General features: G+C 42.8%; 3 protein-coding genes across 5 annotated transcripts in view; all 3 read left to right on the forward strand.

Moving 5' to 3' along the window:
* The window catches only part of LOC144517962 (uncharacterized), a 34,627-nt gene extending 28,336 nt beyond the window's left edge, over positions 1–6,291 (forward strand). For both annotated transcript variants that reach the window (XM_078250266.1, XM_078250265.1), the window contains exons 8-13: positions 243–408; positions 660–822; positions 2,907–3,040; positions 3,843–3,985; positions 4,100–4,187; positions 4,675–6,291. In XM_078250266.1, the coding sequence (XP_078106392.1) occupies positions 243–408; positions 660–822; positions 2,907–3,040; positions 3,843–3,985; positions 4,100–4,175 (682 nt within the window). In that variant the 3' untranslated portion in view covers positions 4,176–4,187; positions 4,675–6,291. The remainder of the gene's footprint in view (positions 1–242; positions 409–659; positions 823–2,906; positions 3,041–3,842; positions 3,986–4,099; positions 4,188–4,674) is intronic.
* A 1,123-nt stretch (positions 6,292–7,414) lies between these two features.
* LOC144517969 (beta-crystallin B3-like) lies at positions 7,415–9,463 on the forward strand. The gene is made up of 5 exons (XM_078250279.1): positions 7,415–7,512; positions 7,864–7,982; positions 8,126–8,258; positions 8,442–8,584; positions 8,761–9,463. The coding sequence occupies exons 1-5, from the start codon at positions 7,438–7,440 to the stop codon at positions 9,008–9,010; spliced, it is 720 nt and encodes a 239-aa protein (XP_078106405.1). The 5' UTR covers positions 7,415–7,437; the 3' UTR covers positions 9,011–9,463.
* Positions 9,464–15,843: 6,380 nt separating this feature from the next.
* On the forward strand, positions 15,844–17,229 carry crybb2 (crystallin, beta B2). Of its 2 annotated transcripts, none has more exons than XM_078250276.1 (5): positions 15,844–15,906; positions 16,072–16,190; positions 16,417–16,549; positions 16,647–16,789; positions 16,902–17,229. In XM_078250276.1, exons 1-5 carry the CDS (start codon positions 15,844–15,846, stop codon positions 17,068–17,070), a joined length of 627 nt encoding a protein of 208 aa, XP_078106402.1. In that variant the 3' UTR covers positions 17,071–17,229. The 2 variants fall into 2 exon arrangements, with proteins under 2 accessions (XP_078106402.1, XP_078106403.1); XM_078250277.1 differs by having other exon boundaries at positions 15,844–15,897.
* Positions 17,230–17,974: the final 745 nt, after the last annotated feature.

Genomic DNA, 17,974 nt, shown 5'->3' on the forward strand with positions numbered 1-17,974 from the left:
AATCATTCAATTCAAATTTATAGAAAGAAAGAATTTAGTCTATTAAGTATATTTATATGAATCACTTGTGTTTAGGCTTGCTTTAAGGTTTGTTTTTAGGTGCGTCAGCTAAATCACAGCCGAGTCAACAATAGGCAAGATATGACTCGCCCTCTATTTGATTGCAAGTGTGGTTACAGCAACCACGCAGTTGTTTTCAGAGGTGTTGAACTAACTTCCCCCCCCCCCTTCCCATCTTTTAGCCTCACTCCCGCCACTCCCACTTCAGAAAGCAATCCCAGCCCTTCACCAAGAAAGCCCACTCCCCCACACACGCCAGGTGATCGTGCCTCACAGTTTGATACTGACGCTCTGGACGGCCTCCCTCCCTCGTCCTCATCGGAGAGCCAGCAACTCCCTTTCCCTGAGGTAAGTGTTATCTGAGGTAACCACAGCTCACTTCTTTTGATAGCACATATTGCCACATGTGCCTTTACCAGTCCCTCGTGCCTAATGCTGTTTTTTTAAGACGTTCTCGTTTGTGTCAGCAGAAAACGGTCAATAATGAGGTCTTTTCATGTTCTAGCAACAAATGTGTGTCGCGACTGCATCGACGACCTTGATTACACCGATATGTTTACACGTTGGCTGATGTATTTCTCTGGTGTCTGGATGTCCAGGCTCCGACCACTCTGTTAGACACCAGCGCTCTGCGCTCCAGGGCCCATCTGGTGAAGAAACGAGCCCCGCGGATGCGGCCGTCCAGAGCTGCCCGCCAGTCTGCAGCGCTGTCCGAGGGCGAGGGAGGAACCACGGAGGACTGGCTTTACAGAGACTCCACAGGTTAGCATCAAAGACCCACTAACATCTTCTTGATTTGGTTCTGTTCCATCAGATGAGCTCCTTCTCTAGTATACACTAAATGGATGTATGTGAAAATGATGCACTCAGAAGTTTAATTGTGCACTTTTAATATCTGCTCCCGCTAGCAGTTACGAAACATTGCAAAAATCCGATGTATGTTGTCTCCTTCAGATCTGGAACAGTGAATTCACACATTGGTATTCTCCCGTATTGATTATTGGAATTCCCTCTTCTCATGCCTCAGTCAAGCAGATCTACGTCGTCTACAACTTGTACAAAATGCAGCTGCCAGACTTAAACCAGAACAAGTCGTCAGTCTCGTATCGCATAAATCCTTGCATCCCTCCACTGGCTTCCTGTGAAATTCCGAATACAGTACAGGTTAATTACCCAGTCCCTCCAGGATTTCGCGATGTCGCGATCGCGCCAATTCACACAAATTCCACCAATCGCCGCGAATTTGGTGCGACTCGCAATTTTGACCAATCACCGCAACTTTTCCGCACATTTGACCAATAACCTGAAGTTTCCCGCGACTTCAACCAATCCCAGCAGTCCCATGTGCCGTCAGTATGTGACTCTGAGAGCCAATGACCAAGCGGGAGTGAGAGAACGGCCACGGGTTGATCATTTCCTTGTTTCTGATGAAGACGAGACGTGTGTGACTGACTCGAACATCTCACATTTACCAACAAAACGGACAGCGAAAGACCGTGCAAAACATTTCAGACCGTCCTGCCAACCTGTCTGCATTTTAACATTAATGTACGCTGTAACGATTTTTCTCTCTAAAGTCGCTGGAAGCTGCTGCTGTTTCAATCCTGTCGGCTCTCTGCAGTGGCTGCTCAGTTCCCCCCCGCGACTTGCGCACGCACGCACGCACGCACGCACACACACACACACACACACACACACACACACACACACACACACACACAAACACACACACACACAGTGGATGCAGGAAAAACCGGAGATGAGACGACACGATAACCTAAATTGAGGACAGCTACGCTCGTTATTGTAAGTGCAATGATGAGTTAAAGTCCAATAAGTAACGTTACTTTATCAATATGAATGTGAATGTGTGTCCCAGACCAGGTTAGGAAATGAACTAACAATGTAAAGATCAACAAGCCATGACACATAAGTTCAGTTTTGAATCATTCAATAAATTATTATTTTTTTGTCTTAAATCCACCAGCCATTTTCATATTATACCAACATTTGCAGCATCCTGAGCCTTTTTGGTAAGGTTACATAGGAAATCTCAGCCCAGAGTCATTTTATTCTCCCTAAAACAAGTTTCTTTTTACAAAAGCTCCCGCGAAATCGGGCATTTTGGGTCCCAACAATCTCAAAAAAAGGCCGCGAAATCCTGGAGGGACTGATTACCTACAAAGCATTACATGACCTCCTACATGATCTTCTCCCTCATTCTGTCAGGTCTGCGAGTCTTTGGACTGTTTTAAGCATGTTTTAAAACCCTGCCTTTATACACTAGCCTTCTTGTAAAGGGCTAGATCCCCTTTTGTGCTGTATTTTTGTATTATAATTCATGTTTATTCATTGTTATTTATTTGTTCATATGTAGAGCTGGGCGATATGGAAAAAAATCTAATATCACGATATTGTTGACCAAATACCTCGATATCAATATTGCGGCGATATTGTAGGGTAGACAATTGGTGCTTACAAAAAATATTTACACAATGAGATTTATGATAAATAATCATCATTAATGTGTATATAATGACTAAGTGGGTAAAGGCAAATAATAGAAAAGATATAACAGTCTGGTAAGTTAAGAAATTACATCACTTTACTGTAATCCAGCCATTAAAACCAGGAATAACACTACTTGTCATATCACGATATTACGATATCGATATAATATCGATATATTGCCCAGCCCTATTCATATGTATTGCACTTTGTAACTGCGTGTTTTTAAAAGTGCCATATAAATAAAGTTTGACTTACTTGACCCATCTCACACCTCTTTTTAAAGGACAATACTGTATGCTCGCATGTGACAATAAAACGTGTTCTCCCTGTGACAGAGGCAAAGGCTGAAAGTAAGGACGATGACTCTGACTCTGAGGAGCGGGCCAGAGGAGCTGACGCCAGCCCTGCTGTTTCCTCTCAGCCACAGAGGGTCGCCATGTTCCCTGGGATGGACCCTTCAGCTTTAAAGGTGAGCCTCACTTGTGAATTTGTCATGATGTATTCACCAAATGTGCATGTTAACCAGTTCTGTCTAATGCTTCGTATCAGTTTCTGCTTAAAGGTCCCATGGCATGAAAATGTCACTTTATGAGGTTTTTTAACATTAATATGCGATCCCCCAGCCTGCCTATGGTCCCCCAGTGGCTAGAAATGGCGATAGGTGTAAACCGAGCCCTGGGTATCCTGCTCTGCCTTAGAGAAAATGAAAGCTCAGATGGGCCGATCTGGAATCTTGTTTCTCATGAGGTCATAAGGAGCAAGGTTACCTCTCCTTTCTCTGCTTTGCCCACCCAGAGAATTTGGCCCACCCATGAGAAAGAGAGAGAGAGAGACGTCATGGCTTTCAAACAAGCAAAGTGGCACTTGGTCAAGACCACTAAGGTCTATATAAAATAAACTTCAGATACAGTATTAGGGGACCACTAAGGTCTATATAAAATAGACTTCAGATACAGTATTAGGGGACCACTAAGGCCTATATAAAAGAGACTTCAGATACAGTATTAGGAGACCACTAAGGCCTATATAAAAGAGACTTCAGATACAGTATTAGGGGACCACTAAGGCCTATATAAAAGAGACTTCAGATACAGTATTAGGGGACCACTAATGCCTATATAAAAGCATCCAAAGAGCACCATGTCATGGGACCTTTAATGTAGCATATTAATGTATTTATATATTTATTGTTTCGCCCTCTCGTCATGTGTGGTATTCATGCAGTGAAGGTGTGTTTGAAGTTCTTACATGTGTTCCGTTCCTGTTGTCAGGCCCAGCTGAAGAAGAGGAGCGACTCTGACAATCAAATCGATGGACCCACTCCCTCTGCTTCCCAGCTTTCTCGCTCTCCCAAGTCCCCCTTTCTTCCCAGGGCAGCGCGTGTACTGCCCCCACCTGGCGGGAAAGAGAATGGGTAAGCTCCACAAGTTGAAGAGAACTTGTTTTCTTTTGAGACGAGAACCCGTCGGTGCATTGCTTAGCTCTCCGTCCCCGCATTCACTCTGCTGTCTGTGTCTCATCTGTGCAGTGAGGAGGACTCGCCCCAGTGGTTAAAAGAGCTGAAGTCCAAGAAGCGCTTGAGTCAGTATGAAAATGACGCCTAGGAAGTGAATGAGGTGAGCTAGTTTTTTGAATGTTCTCTCCGTCTTAAACAGTGTTTCAGGGTTCAAAAGGTTTTTGGAATTTGAAAAATGCAAATTCCAGGCCTGGAAAGGTTTTGGAAACATTAAAAGACCCAGAACGTTTTGGAAAAGTCATGGAATTGTTTGTTGTTTTAACACAGCATAATAATATGTGATTAATAAATGTATTTTCACGTCGTCTTAACCTCAACTTTCTATTTGGGGCGCGATATTACGAATCCCACTATGAACAACATAAATTGTCATTGGTTGTATTGTTAAATCTCTGAGGGTAAACTTTAACACAGATTTTTATTCTTATTGTATAATGTCGACTGATATTTTCAGGAATACACAGTCATGGAAATTTGCCAAAAAGTCATGGAAAAGTATTGGTTTAAATGCGTTTGTTAAACGACAAAAAAGATAACGCAATGAGTTCCATTCGTGACCCCTGTTCTCCTCTCACGCTCCCTTCCAGGTTGCCTTAACAGAAGAATCTATATGAAACAGAAGCCTTAACGTTCGACCCAGAGAGTAGGAGAGGGGAATCTACAGCTGCTGTATTATATGTATTTTTTCTTCTTTTTTTTTCTTTCTCAATTTTGTTTGTTCTCTTCCCATCTGGGTTGATTAATGTGCATGGTGCCTTTTTTTTATGGAGCGTCTCTGTCTTATGGAAGAAAAAAAAGAAAAGCAAGCAAGGAGAAAAAGAACTTTAGGCTGCTCTGCTTTATCCATTTCATGCTGGAACCTGTCGACGCTCTTCTGCACCAGGAGGCCCTTCGCGTGAACACTTTAATAGGGACCAGGAGGAAGTCGGGAGGAAAAAAGCGACTATTGGCGACTATTTCCTGTCACGCTGCATTTCAAGAAATGGTTAACATGTGGGACCACTACGCCTCTTTATCCTGGACGTGATTCCGTCACACCGCCGGAGGACAATCCAGCCAATCTTCCTCTTCAAGATGTTGCGTCGGACGTATACGCGTCGGGAGCCACGCAAAGCATTGCCATAGGATAACATTTCATACACTAATGATTTTCCTTCTTGAACATATAGATCAAATCACTGCTGAGTTGATTGCCAGCGAGCGTGTATATCATGTTAGTAACTGTAATCAGGAGATGTTATAGCTGTATTATCATTGATTTAACAGAGACGGAGAGCTAGTTTTTAAAACATTAAGATGCATCACTACAATAGACTGTCACACTCCACAACCCTAACAGTGTCACAGTTGCTGCATACTGTATATATGTTTTTGTCTAAATATATTTTTGTCTATGTGGAAGGACGGGGGACTTTTGGCCAAGTGACTTTGCATCTGTCAATCATGCACACTCCTTATCAACACAAATACACTCTTCAGTCTTTTATATTTATATATATATATATATATATATATATATATATATATATATATATATATATAAACAATCAGCCAGTCTTCCCTCCTTTGACAGATTGAATGGTTGTGGCTGTACACATTCATTATAAGCCATATTTTCACCTTGTAGCCCTCACACACTCCTCGATCATGTTTTGACAGTTTCCAACGAATGTGCAATTTCCCCTCGATTTTGCCCCCAATTAATGTGCATGCACAATCTTTGCTGTCAAACCCGGCATTGCTCAAACTGACTGGCTCCGAGTGTCGGGGGTGTTGGCTACCGCTGCTCCAGCGGAGGGATGGATTGTCCACTACTATTGTTTAAATGACTCTACCCTCCTATGAACATTTGCACCCTCTTTTCAACTTGAACTGTAATCTTCCTCTCTCACACTGCGCTTCTATAAAGCACTTTGTCACTTGATGCACTACAGCACTGACCTCTGCCCCCTCTTTTGTGTCTCGTGCAATGCAAGCGAATGTGTTGAGGGAGTCTTCGGAGGGATTGTCCCTGGTTTCTATGTACATGACGTTTTTACTTTGTCATGTTTTTACTTTGTTTGATTTTTTTTTTTTTTTATGTCCTTATTTGTCCTTTCTTTTTTTTTCTTTTTTTATTTGAAAGTAAAGATGTATATTGCACTGTGTTGTTCTGGCCAGTGTCCTAAAGTGAGTACGTTCTTAATAAAATTTACTTGACTTGAGCTACACATCTGTCTAGTGTTTCTCTGGCTGAGTTTAACCCTGTGGTCATAAAAAAAACCAAAAAAAAACCCTGCATTCGCTCAATTTCTCTGGGTATTTCTGTGATTGATGAGTATGTGTGCACTCCTTAAAAACCTTAATCAAGCTTTAAAGTCAATTGAAACTCACAAATCACTTACTGAGTCTTATTTAGTCAAGCAAGGTCCGAATAAAATCAAAGCTCGAGTTTGATAAGGTTCTAAGATGCGAGTGCTGCAGATCTGCTTCCCAGTCAAACCTGTGAATGGGTTAGCATTTGATCTTGCTGATCGATACTAACCCAAATATGCGAGAAAGGTGTGAGGAAGTTCAGTGTGGTTGAGACTGGGTGTAGTCCCAGAGTGTGTGTACATCCGTGTGTGTGTTTGTGCTGAGCGGGGCTGTTTGCTGAATCCTCTTGGCTCTCTCGGCGTGTGCCCGCACACAGTGCTAACTGGCAGCCAGGCTCACAGGCAGGGCAGCGCGTGCCAACACAGCTGCCTATTGAGAGGCAGCGTTACGGACACAATGTGAGCGACAGACTTGCTGTATCAACAGCTCCCCCTTTTCTGCTGTTGTGGCCAGAAATAAACCATAAATACCCCCCCTGTCCCTGCCCTCTAATGGCTCAACCCCACCAAACACCAAGTGGCACAGAAAAAAAAGAGGGACACTACCACATCCTAGCAGGCATAACCCAGGTAAAAAACCTCACTCTGGACACAGTCGGTGTAATAAGTCCAATGCAATGGAGTTAGATGGTGCTGCATCAATTGGAGACACAGGTTTGGATGATTTTGGTATCCTGGATTGTAATGGAACCTACTTTGAAGGACTAATGAGTGTATACTTTAAGAGATGACGATATCATCTTTTCTATCTTATTCAATTAATATTTTAGAATCTTTGGCAAAATATTGCTACTTTATTTTTGGCCAAAATGAATACAACCCTCCTATTGGAGGGTGAGTTATAAATTGCAATTGTGACATTGAGCTTTCCTTATGTGTGTGTGTGTGTGTGTGTGTGTGTGTGTGTGTGTGTGCTGGAACATGCATGCATGATGGATGGTGCTTTGCCTGTGCATATGCTGCTGGCCAAAAGTGGAGGAGCAGTGGATCAGGAGGATGTCGGAGCAGCAGAGTGCCCCGGAGCAGCTGGCTGCAGGGAAGAGCCAGGGTGGAGCTGGAGCCACATATAAGGTACGGGAATAACCTGGTTTGATGACTGAAGGATTGCACGCCTGGAGTTGTTCAGTGCAACCACAACAACACAAGTCCAACTATTGGTCAAAAATCTGACTGTCTCTATTATGAAGCCTGGTGAGCAGACATCAGAATACAAGTTATTGTAAGTAATTCTACAGTATTTTGGGAGTATTCTGTGGATAGGTTCTCTATCACAATATGCCTTCTTGAAGAAAAATATGAGCCACTTTTATGAAGGCCTTTATCCAAACCACACCCAATGGGGACTGCTGTGAACCTGACTCCTCTCTGTATTGTTGCCATGCTGCTGAATATCCATCTTTATGGTCCCTCTCTGTGATCCAGGTGTTGCTGTTTGAGTTTGAGAACTTCCAGGGCTGCAAGGCGGAGTTTTCATCAGACTGTAAAGATGTGACAGAGAAGGGACTGGAGAAGGTTGGATCTGTCATAGTTGAGTCAGGACCGTAAGTATTGCTCAACGTTTAATTCATGTCTTTAGATAACGTAAGAAAATGTTTGATGTGGTGTCCAGTAAACTAAAACTCTTTTTTTTTTTTTTCTTTTATTCCTATCATTCCTATCATTCCTGTCTTCCTTTTCCTCTCAGCTGGGCGGGTTATGATCGGCATGGCTTCACAGGGGAGCAGTTTATTCTGGAGAAGGGCGAGTATCCACGCTGGGACACCTGGACCAACAGTCAGAACAGCTACTCCCTCTTGTCTCTAAGGCCACTCAAAGTGGTAGGTGATGAGTCTCAATACGAAACTGACACTGTAGCCATAAAGCTCCAGAAATGTGCAGGGTTTTAAATATGAGCTGCCCACACATTACTTCCCTACACACTATACATCATTGTTTTACCTAGTCAACATCTACTGGGGACATCTAAAAAATGTATCTCTGTGTCTATTTCTCCTCTATAGGACAGTGCCGAACACAAGCTACATCTGTATGAGAACCCTGGATTTACTGGTAGAAAGATGGAGATTGTTGATGATGATGTGCCCAGTTTGTGGGGCCACGGTTTTCAGGATCGTGTGGCAAGTGTCAAGGCTCTTAACGGAACGTAAGACTCCCTACATTCCCCTTTCATCCCTATGTCACTTCCTTTCTAGTGTGAATCTTGTTTTCCTATTTTACTCTATTCTGCCCTACCTTACTCAAAACACTATGTATTGTCTAACAGTGTTGTGAGGCTGTTATGAGACATGCATCACGTTTTTTTTTCTTTCTTCCTTCCAGATGGGTCGGCTACATGTATCCAGGCTACAGGGGGCGCCAGTTTATCTTCGAGAGAGGAGATTTCAAGCACTGGAACGACTGGGACGCCCCTGCACCTCAGATCCAGTCTGTCCGACGTGTGCGGGACATGCAGTGGCACAAGAAGGGCTGTTTCACTGTCCCTGACCCAGCTCCGGCTCCCGGCCCAGGACCCGACCCCGACCCCGCCCCAGCACCTCCTGCCCCTCCTGCCACAGCTGGAGCCAGCTGAGCAGGATCCTCACACAACTCCCGCCCCCCTCCCACAGCCTCACCCCACACTGCCGACAGTGCCTGCCCTCTGCCTTAACCTGACCATGGCCAACGCTGCTTGTGCCCAAAGAGGAGTGCCATGTATACGTTTCAGTGGCGAATAAAAGTTGTTTGACCTGGAGTTGGCCCTTTTTGTTGGTGATGTCATAAGTCACGATGGAAAATGGCTTTAACTGAAATAGTAAAGATTTGGAAAAACACTATCAGAGATGTAAAACTGACATTTATGTGGAAATAATGTAGCCTACATTTGGCAGATATTTTTCCTCAAGATAAACTGCAGATGTGTTTCGAATTAAATTCATTTTCAAGTCATGTTTTGCCACTTTTGCTGCTTGTGTTTTCCAATTTTAGTCAGACAGCTGAAAGCCTCATCCAGCTGTAGGAGCACATGCAGTGAATATGTGGATATATACGCATCTGCTTAACAGCAATGGAAGTGATGTCATACTTTATGTATGCTTGCTATTAAAACAGAGTGCACTGCATTCCCTTCCATAGTCGTCATTGTGCATTTGATGGTTGATGATCCTCATGATGAACGGTCACCAAGTAAACATTAGGAACTGATAGCATCTTTATTACACTCATGTGAGTCAATTATGAGTGTAGTTTGGATAAGTTCAATATTTGCCCTCTGATAATAATGAGCTCAGATCTGCGTTGCACAATCCAAATAGATTCCATCTGCAGATATGATTACTTTTTATGATTTTTATTATTAAGTAGATATTAAATATAGACATAAACATTATTAACAACAGAGAATAGAACATATCATTGTTTTCCTCTGTCTCCTGCATTGCTCCCCTATCCTTTCGATTTGCTCACGCCAGTAATAAATACTTGCAAAACATGCAGCTGTGAGCACATCTGTAGCATACAGATATATGTGAACAGTGTTTTCCTTAGGTTTGTGGAAGACGGAGGTGCACGTATTTGGCTGGGGGTTAAGGGGTTTCCTCCCTCAAGAAAATGTTACGTAATTCAATTCAGTTTAATTTATAGTATCAAATCATTACAACAGTTATCTCGAGACACTTTACAGATAGAGTAGGACTAGGGCACACTCTATAATTTACAAAGCCCCAACAATTACAATAATTCCCTCAAGAGCAAGCATTAGCGGTAGCTATTGCGACAGTGGCGAGGAAAAACTCCCTTTCGGGAAGAAACCTCGGACAGACCCAGACTCTTGGTAGGCGGTGTCTGACGGTGCCGGTTGGGGGTGTGATGAACAGTGGTAGTAATAGTCACAATAAAGATAATGGAACAGTGACTACAATGGTAGTCGTAGTAGTTCATGTCATAGTAGGGCCCAGCAGGGCGTTACGGGGTGTAATGTGGGACAGCACAGCATGGGTGGACGTGGTAGGACGCAGCAGGACGCAGCCGGACACTGCAGGGAATCGCAGAGCGTAGCAGGGTGTAGCAGGTCCCTAGCGACAGCTGCACCCAAGACCCAGGTCTTGGTGCCACCCTAATCCTTTCCTTTCACAGAAAGAATATGCAATTTTACATCATTTTATACCTTTAATATTACCATATATGTGTCTAAAACATTGGAAAAGCTAGAGCAGATAATAAATAGATAAAGCTAAAAAAAACTTAAAGACAAATGTGCTAGTCCACTGGGGACCAACTACAATCATTAGATCTGAGTCATTTAGTTAGTTTTGATGCTCACATTGATTTCACATTCATTGGGCTTACAGTAGGTGGTGCCCAAATCGACTTGGGTACTGCGCCTAAGCCTTATAAAGTTAGGGAAAACCCTGGTGAATATATTCTTGTAGTTCTCAGTGTGGATTTTAGACTATTTATGGGCTGCAGTATTACTTTCCTGCACTTATATCTGTGTCTTTCACTGGAGCATAACGCCTTGTTGTCATGAGCTCTAACACTCAGATCCCTAATTCAGACATACTACAACATGGAGCCGACTTTTCGCACCCTTAAATTCTTTGACAGAACTCTCGATACACGCCCGGCCTTGTATATTCTTCATAAACAGTAGATGTAAGCTCAGGCCTGTGTTTTGAATCATCAGATGACAGACGTTATAAAACAGCTCAGTTTTACTCAAGTCTCTAGCCTCTGCCTTGAGGATACAACCAGATATTGATCACAAATCTTGCCTGTAATCTCAGGAAAACCACAAAGAATGAATTAGTGACAGTGGATAGACAGGAAACATGGGAGAGAGAGAGAGAGAGAGAGAGAGAGAGAGAGAGAGAGAGAGAGAGAGAGGATGACACGCAGCAAAGGGCCGCAGGTCGGATTCGAACACAGGCCACTGCAAAGGCCTCAGCCTACAGTGGGGCAAAAAAGTATTTAGTCAGCCACCAATTGTGCAAGTTCTCCCACTTAAAAAGATGAGAGAGGCCTGTAATTTTCATCAGAGGTACACTTCAACTATGAGAGACAAAATGAGAAAAAAAAAATCCAGAAAATCACATTGTAGGATTTTTAATGAATTTATTTGCAAATTATGGTGGAAAACAAGTATTTGGTCAATAACAAAAGTTCATCTCAATACTTTGTTATATACCCTTTGTTGGCAATGACAGAGGTCAAACGTTTTCTGTAAGTCTTCACAAGGTTTTCACACACTGTTGCTGGTATTTTGGCCCATTCCTCCATGCAGATCTCCTCTAGAGCAGTGATGTTTTGGGGCTGTCGCTGGGCAACACGGACTTTCAACCCCCTCCAAAGATTTTCTATGGGGTCTGGAGACTGGCTAGGCCACTCCAGGACCTTGAAATGCTTCTTACGAAGCCACTCCTTCATTGCCCGGGCGGTGTGTTTGGGATCATTGTCATGCTGAAAGACCCAGCCACGTTTCATCTTCAATGCCCTTGCTGATGGAAGGAGGTTTTCACTCAAAATCTCACAATACATGGCCCCATTCATTCTTTCCTTTACACGGATCAGTCGTCCTGGTCCCTTTGCAGAAAAACAGCCCCAAAGCATGATGTTTCCACCCCCATGCTTCACAGTAGGTATGGTGTTCTTTGGATGCAACTCAGCATTCTTTCCCCTCCAAACACGACGAGTTGAGTTTTTACCAAAAAGTTCTATTTTGGTTTCATCTGACCATATGACATTCTCCCAATCCTCTTCTGGATCATCCAAATGCTCTCTAGCAAACTCCAGATGGGTCTGGCCATGTACTGGCTTAAGCAGGGGGACACGTCTGGCACTGCAGGATTTGAGTCCCTGGCGGCGTAGTGTGTTACTGATGGTAGCCTTTGTTACTTTGGACCCGGTTCTCTGCAGGTCATTCACTAGGTCCCCCCGTGTGGTTCTGGGATTTTTGCTTACCGTTCTTGTGATCATTTTGACCCCACGGGGTGAGATCTTGCATGGAGCCCCGGATCGAGGGAGATTATTAGTGGTCTTGTATGTCTTCCATCAGGTCTACAATTTTGTTTCTGGTGTCCTTTGACAGCTCTTTGGTCTTGGCCATAGTGGAGTTTGGAGTGTAACTGTTTGAGGTTGTGGACAGGTGTCTTTTATACTGATAACAAGTTCAAACAGGTGCCATTAATACAGGTAATGAGTGGAGGACAGAGGAGCCTCTTAAAGAAGAAGTTACAGGTCTGTGAGAGCCAGAAATGGTGCTTGTTTGTAGGTGACCAAATACTTATTTTCCCGAGGAATTTGCAAATAAATTCATTAAAAATCCTACAATGTGATTTTCTAGATTTTTTTTTCTCATTTTGTCTCTCATAGTTGAAGTGTACCTATGCTGAAAATTGCAGGCCTCTCTCATCTTTGTGGGAGAACTTGCACAATTGGTGGCTGACTAAATACTTTTTTGCCCCACTGTACATGGGGCGCACACTCTTACTGGGTGAGCTAGAGGTCGCCCCCGCCTCTTTTAAGCATTCATCTCTTCCATCACAGAGAGTGTGTCTCAAACTCTTCCTATAAAAGCACATTCCGCTGTGTGCCTTTTATGACAATACATGATGAAACATGACTTAGACTTAGAAAACTTTAATGTCCCTGAGCATGATTTGAATGCACCACAAACTGTTCACTGAAGCATTTCTGGCTGTGAGTTAATGTTCTGTGTTCTATTAGGTGGCGTTATCTACAGGATACAGGAGCATTTCAGACGAAACATTGGGTAGTTTTAGAAAATTGATGCCGAAGAGCCTCGGTCTCCATCAGTCATATTGGACTCTATTCATTCTCTGTCACATCAATCAGATCTTCGAGGTAGCCAACATGCTACAAGAACACATGGAAACTTGGATTTTTCTTTTCACATGCCTGACCTACACTAATCTTTTTGTACTTTTCCACCGAGGTCAGTGCCAGGTCAGTTTAGCGCCCCTGGAGCTATACGGGTGTTCATTTGCTTTCTGAAGGCTGCAGCACAGCACAGCCATGATGGGGATCAACTGAGATGTAACACTCCCACCAGCAGATGTGGAGAGGGGCTTAAACTCTCTACTTAATAATAGTAATATTAATAATAATACTCTATTTATAAAAATGACTTCCTACTTACTTTCTGTAGTGCTACAAATATGGGTACTGATTTTAAAGATTTTTTTTTTTCTTCGCTACTGTATGCAAATAAGGTGTATTATCATCATAATTATTATTATTATCAGGGGTGGCGGGGGGGGGGGGGAATCGTATGTATCGTGATTTTTTGCAACAATGTTTAAAATCGAGTCTTTTCCCTAGAATTGATATGTTTTATTACTTTTATTACTAAATATTTTCTGTTTATACAGTACCGCCGACGGCGACTACATCATATCCATTTCCAGCAAAACTGAACAAAAGCAGAAAATGTAGAAATATACATGTTATGTACTTCTTTACAACTGAAATAAATAGACAGACAAGTGATGTGTATTCTTTTTAGAAAACAATTGGCTTATAGAAATGCCTCATGATATATTTGTCTCTAGCAGTGTATTATTTAACTTTTGTTTTTGTTAAAGGAAATCACAATACTCAATACTATCGGATCGCAATACAAATGGAATCGGCACCCATGTATTGTGAAAGAATTGAATCGGGACAAAAACGTATCGTCCCAGCCCTAATTATTATAGTAGCTTGTGTAATTACTCCATAATATTGCCCGTTACTGTAGTTTAAAATGTCATATTTCGGGGAGCCTGGTTGGCTCACCTGGTTGGGCGCGCGCCCCATGTGCAGAGGCTCAGTCTTTGTCGCAGTGGCCGTGGGTTCGGTTCCTAACTGCGGTCTTTAGCTGCATGTCATAAAGGCAATAAAAGTATTTTTTTTAATTTTTGAAGTATTTCATGCTACCATGATTCACATCTGAAATGTCATCCTCCAAAGCAACTTGGAGGACCATCTGCAAGTGAAGTGAAGTGAATTGAAATGAAGTGGAGCAAAAAGCTCCAGGTAGTGGAGTACACATGTAAAGTCTCACAAAATATTCAAATGAAGTACCGGTTATATTATGCAAAATGGCACATTAATGTATAACTTGAGAAAAGCACTTAATCACATTATAACTGCTGCATCACAAAACCTCTCATCTAAAATCTCTACAATATGTTGTATCTGTCCTCAGTAGTGACACATGTCCACTTTGATCCAGTTGTATTTAACTTATACATATTATTTACTGTGTAAATTCTAATATTCTTTTATAATTATATAATATTCTAAAATGTTAACAACATATTTTCTTCAACAGAGGACAATGTTAACTTCTTCTTTCCCCTTGCAGGATTGTTGACATGCACATGCAGGGTCATTCAAACTAATTAAATTAGGAAATTTGGCATATTGTTTGCATTTTAAATTGATCACTAAACTTTTTTACTGCCAACAGGAGAAAGATGGCATGTGCGGTAATCAGGTTTGACTGAAAAATACCAGCTTTGGAGCTTTCAAACAGCAGAGGCACATGTCAACATGAAACTTTAATAGTGTTTTCTAGAAATTGAATATCAAATAAACCTTGTCCTGTGGAAATATTCTGCAGTATTTGGACTGTTATTCAAATCAGTCCGCATCTCTACAGCATGGTAAAACCCATCTTTTACAATCCTTCTCTCTCTCTCTCTCTCTCTCTCTCTCTCTCTCTCTCTCTCTCTCTCTCATTGTAGGTGTGGGACTCTTGGCACTGTTTGTGCTGAATCATGTGGATATCGAACAATGACTGGCTGGACAAAACTGACAACTAATGAAATAACTTTGTGGGAGTGTGACACCCCGGGGTGGGGGGAAGCTACGCGGTGACCCCTCATTTCAGTCTGCTGGGCCTATGGCAGGCCGATCTGCGGGCCGGCTTGGACACTGTGGGTACTGTTGGCAGAGTTTCCACCCCTGGGCGTCCCGTATATATTGGGCTGATCATGCCATCACAAACACACTGGCACAGACAGGTACTGGTAAGAGGTTCATGTCCGTCACGCTGTATTTTTTTTTATAGTTTACATTTATAATTTTTTTTTAAACGTATTTGTTTTCATTTTGCATCCGTTTTAGGTTTATTCTCTACAAACTGTATCTCATGTTGCATTGCTGTAATTCTGTGTTCAGAAGGCTGTGAACTTTAGAAACTTTGTTTTGGAGGGAGAGGGATGGACAATTGTATACATGTGTGTGGGTAAATAATATAAAACTAAATCTATGACAGTAGGATAAACAGCAGTTTGACCTGCTCATATTTTTGATATAACGATAGAACATCTTGTAAATCGTGTAGACATCCACAGATATTTATCACAAACAAAGAAATGATCGTTTCTTCTTTTCAGTTTCATCTTTGCCGATCCATTCACTATGGCCACAGACCACCTGAAACCTGCATCCAAGCAGCAGCAGCCAGGCACCAGTGCATTTAAGGTGAGAGGAAATGCAACAGAAACGCAGAGAACAATTCAGTTACAATTTACAACTTCCTCCTTGGAGTAAGCACTTGTGCGTGCCCTATTTGGATCCTTGCATCCTCCGCACATCAGATGGCAAACAACACTCACCCTTTCCCCTTTTCTCCCATAATTGGTACAGCTGGTTATCTATGAGCAGGAAAACTTCCAGGGACAATGCCATGAGCTGACTGGTCCCTGCAACAACCTCCAGGAAGCAGGCGTGGAGAAAGTGGGCTCCATACTGGTGCTGTGTGGACCGTAAGTGTGGGTCAGAAATAGACAAAACACTAGACAATGGTTTAAAACCAAACACACAGGCAGGCAGTGACACAAGAGACTGGGCCAGTCAGAAGAAAATACTTTTGTGAATGAGTATGGGATGGAAGGGAGGAAAATGGCCAGAAAAATGTGCTATTAGCTTTCTTCCCTGCTTTGCCCCTACACCAATCACAACCATCTTTTTCTTTCTCCTCTGCCCGCTCAGATGGGTGGGATACGAGCAGAACAACTGTAAGGGGGAGCAGTATGTGTTTGAGAAGGGGGAGTATCCTCGCTGGGATTCCTGGACCAACAGCAGGCGTAGTGACACCGTTGTTGCATTCCGCCCGATTAAAGTGGTAAGAAAGAACACTTTTTACTGTTACCCCTGGCATGCGTCCCATCACGTGCTTCCCAAATCACCCACTGGGTTAATGCCCCTCTCTCCTCTCTCAGGACAGCCAGGAGCACAAGATTGTCCTTTACGAAAACCCCAGCTTCGCAGGGAAGAAGATAGAAATCATAGATGACGATGTCCCCAGCTTTCATGCGCATGGCTACCAGGAGAAGGTCTCCTCTGTTCGGGTTCAGAGTGGCACGTGAGTAACATCCTCCGTCGAGATGGTGAAAATAACTTACTACACGTCCCTATCCTTTTACCTTTAACTGTCTCTTATCTGTTTTCCCCTCTCTGTGCTCCTGGTGCACCAGGTGGGTGGGCTATCAGTATCCAGGCTACAGAGGCTATCAGTACCTGTTTGAAAAGGGGGAGTATAAGGACAGCACTGAGTTCGGAGCCCAGATTCCTCAGATCCAGTCGGTTCGGCGCATCAGAGATATGCAGTGGCATCAGAGGGGTATTTTTCACCCCGTCAACTAAGCTTGTGACTCTTTCCTGTCATGAACCCTGACCTCGCCATGCCTTGCTCCCTTCCAGCACCAACCCCTTTGTCCTTCCATTACACCATACTGCATTTTGATATCTATTGCAGCTGCTGCAGTAGTGACATTCTTTGAAGCAAACTAATAAATCCTTACGGCTTACATTTGACTTAGTTGTGTGTTTTACCTGTTTCACCCTCTGCCTAAGTTCTTTGCCAGACTTCTCACCAACATCTTAAAAGGACATCACAGGTGAAATAAAGTTACGTCAGTTACTATTATATAATAATAATAATAACTATTAGGTATTATATAAAAAAATTAAAAAAATGTCAGTGCTGTTAAACGTACAACATGTAACTTTCTGCCACTAGGGGTCTCTCAACCAAAACAATGGATTGTAAACACAGACGTTTGATGACGTTGGGAAGTTGCGTGGAATTATGGGAGTTTTTATTGCTAAACACTATCGTCGATTAGAATGCATCTGTTCACGGACGAGTTTCTATTGAAGTTTATTCACGTTACGTTTAGTAACGTTTATTCATGTCATGCTAATAAAATAGCTGCAGTTTCCCCAACATAATTTTTTATGTTAATAGTTTTTCTTGATTCAATCTGTATTGGTAGCTAGCTGACCAGTTAGAGCCAGGGCTAACGTTAGCAGGTTTTAGATGCTGGCTAATGATTAGCCAGCAGCTAAAACCACACTATCACAGTATATTTCACATGCCAATGTCACCTTTTGGATTTTACTGGGCGGACGGGGTTTGTTGTAACACTAGCTAGCTACTCAACGAGGCTGAGAGACGGGTGTGGGAGGGGATTGCAGGGGGACTCTCCAGGACGGCGAGCATGTTCGATTGCCGTTGTCAGCAGCAGGAGAACATCTCCCAGCTGCC

The sequence above is a fragment of the Sander vitreus genome, chromosome 5 (genome assembly GCF_031162955.1).
Source record: "Sander vitreus isolate 19-12246 chromosome 5, sanVit1, whole genome shotgun sequence".
Taxonomy (NCBI): Eukaryota; Metazoa; Chordata; class Actinopteri; order Perciformes; family Percidae; genus Sander; species Sander vitreus.

Coding starts and splice junctions, on each gene's coding strand:
- crybb2 (XM_078250276.1), top strand. CDS start 15,844: ATGGCCACAGACCACCTGAAACCTGCATCCAAGCAGCAGCAGCCAGGC. Junction 16,191..16,416: donor ATACTGGTGCTGTGTGGACC/GTAAGTGTGGGT, acceptor CTGCCCGCTCAG/ATGGGTGGGATACGAGCAGA. Junction 16,550..16,646: donor CATTCCGCCCGATTAAAGTG/GTAAGAAAGAAC, acceptor CTCCTCTCTCAG/GACAGCCAGGAGCACAAGAT.
- LOC144517969 (XM_078250279.1), top strand. CDS start 7,438: ATGTCGGAGCAGCAGAGTGCCCCGGAGCAGCTGGCTGCAGGGAAGAGC. Junction 7,513..7,863: donor GAGCTGGAGCCACATATAAG/GTACGGGAATAA, acceptor TCTGTGATCCAG/GTGTTGCTGTTTGAGTTTGA. Junction 8,585..8,760: donor GTCAAGGCTCTTAACGGAAC/GTAAGACTCCCT, acceptor TCTTCCTTCCAG/ATGGGTCGGCTACATGTATC.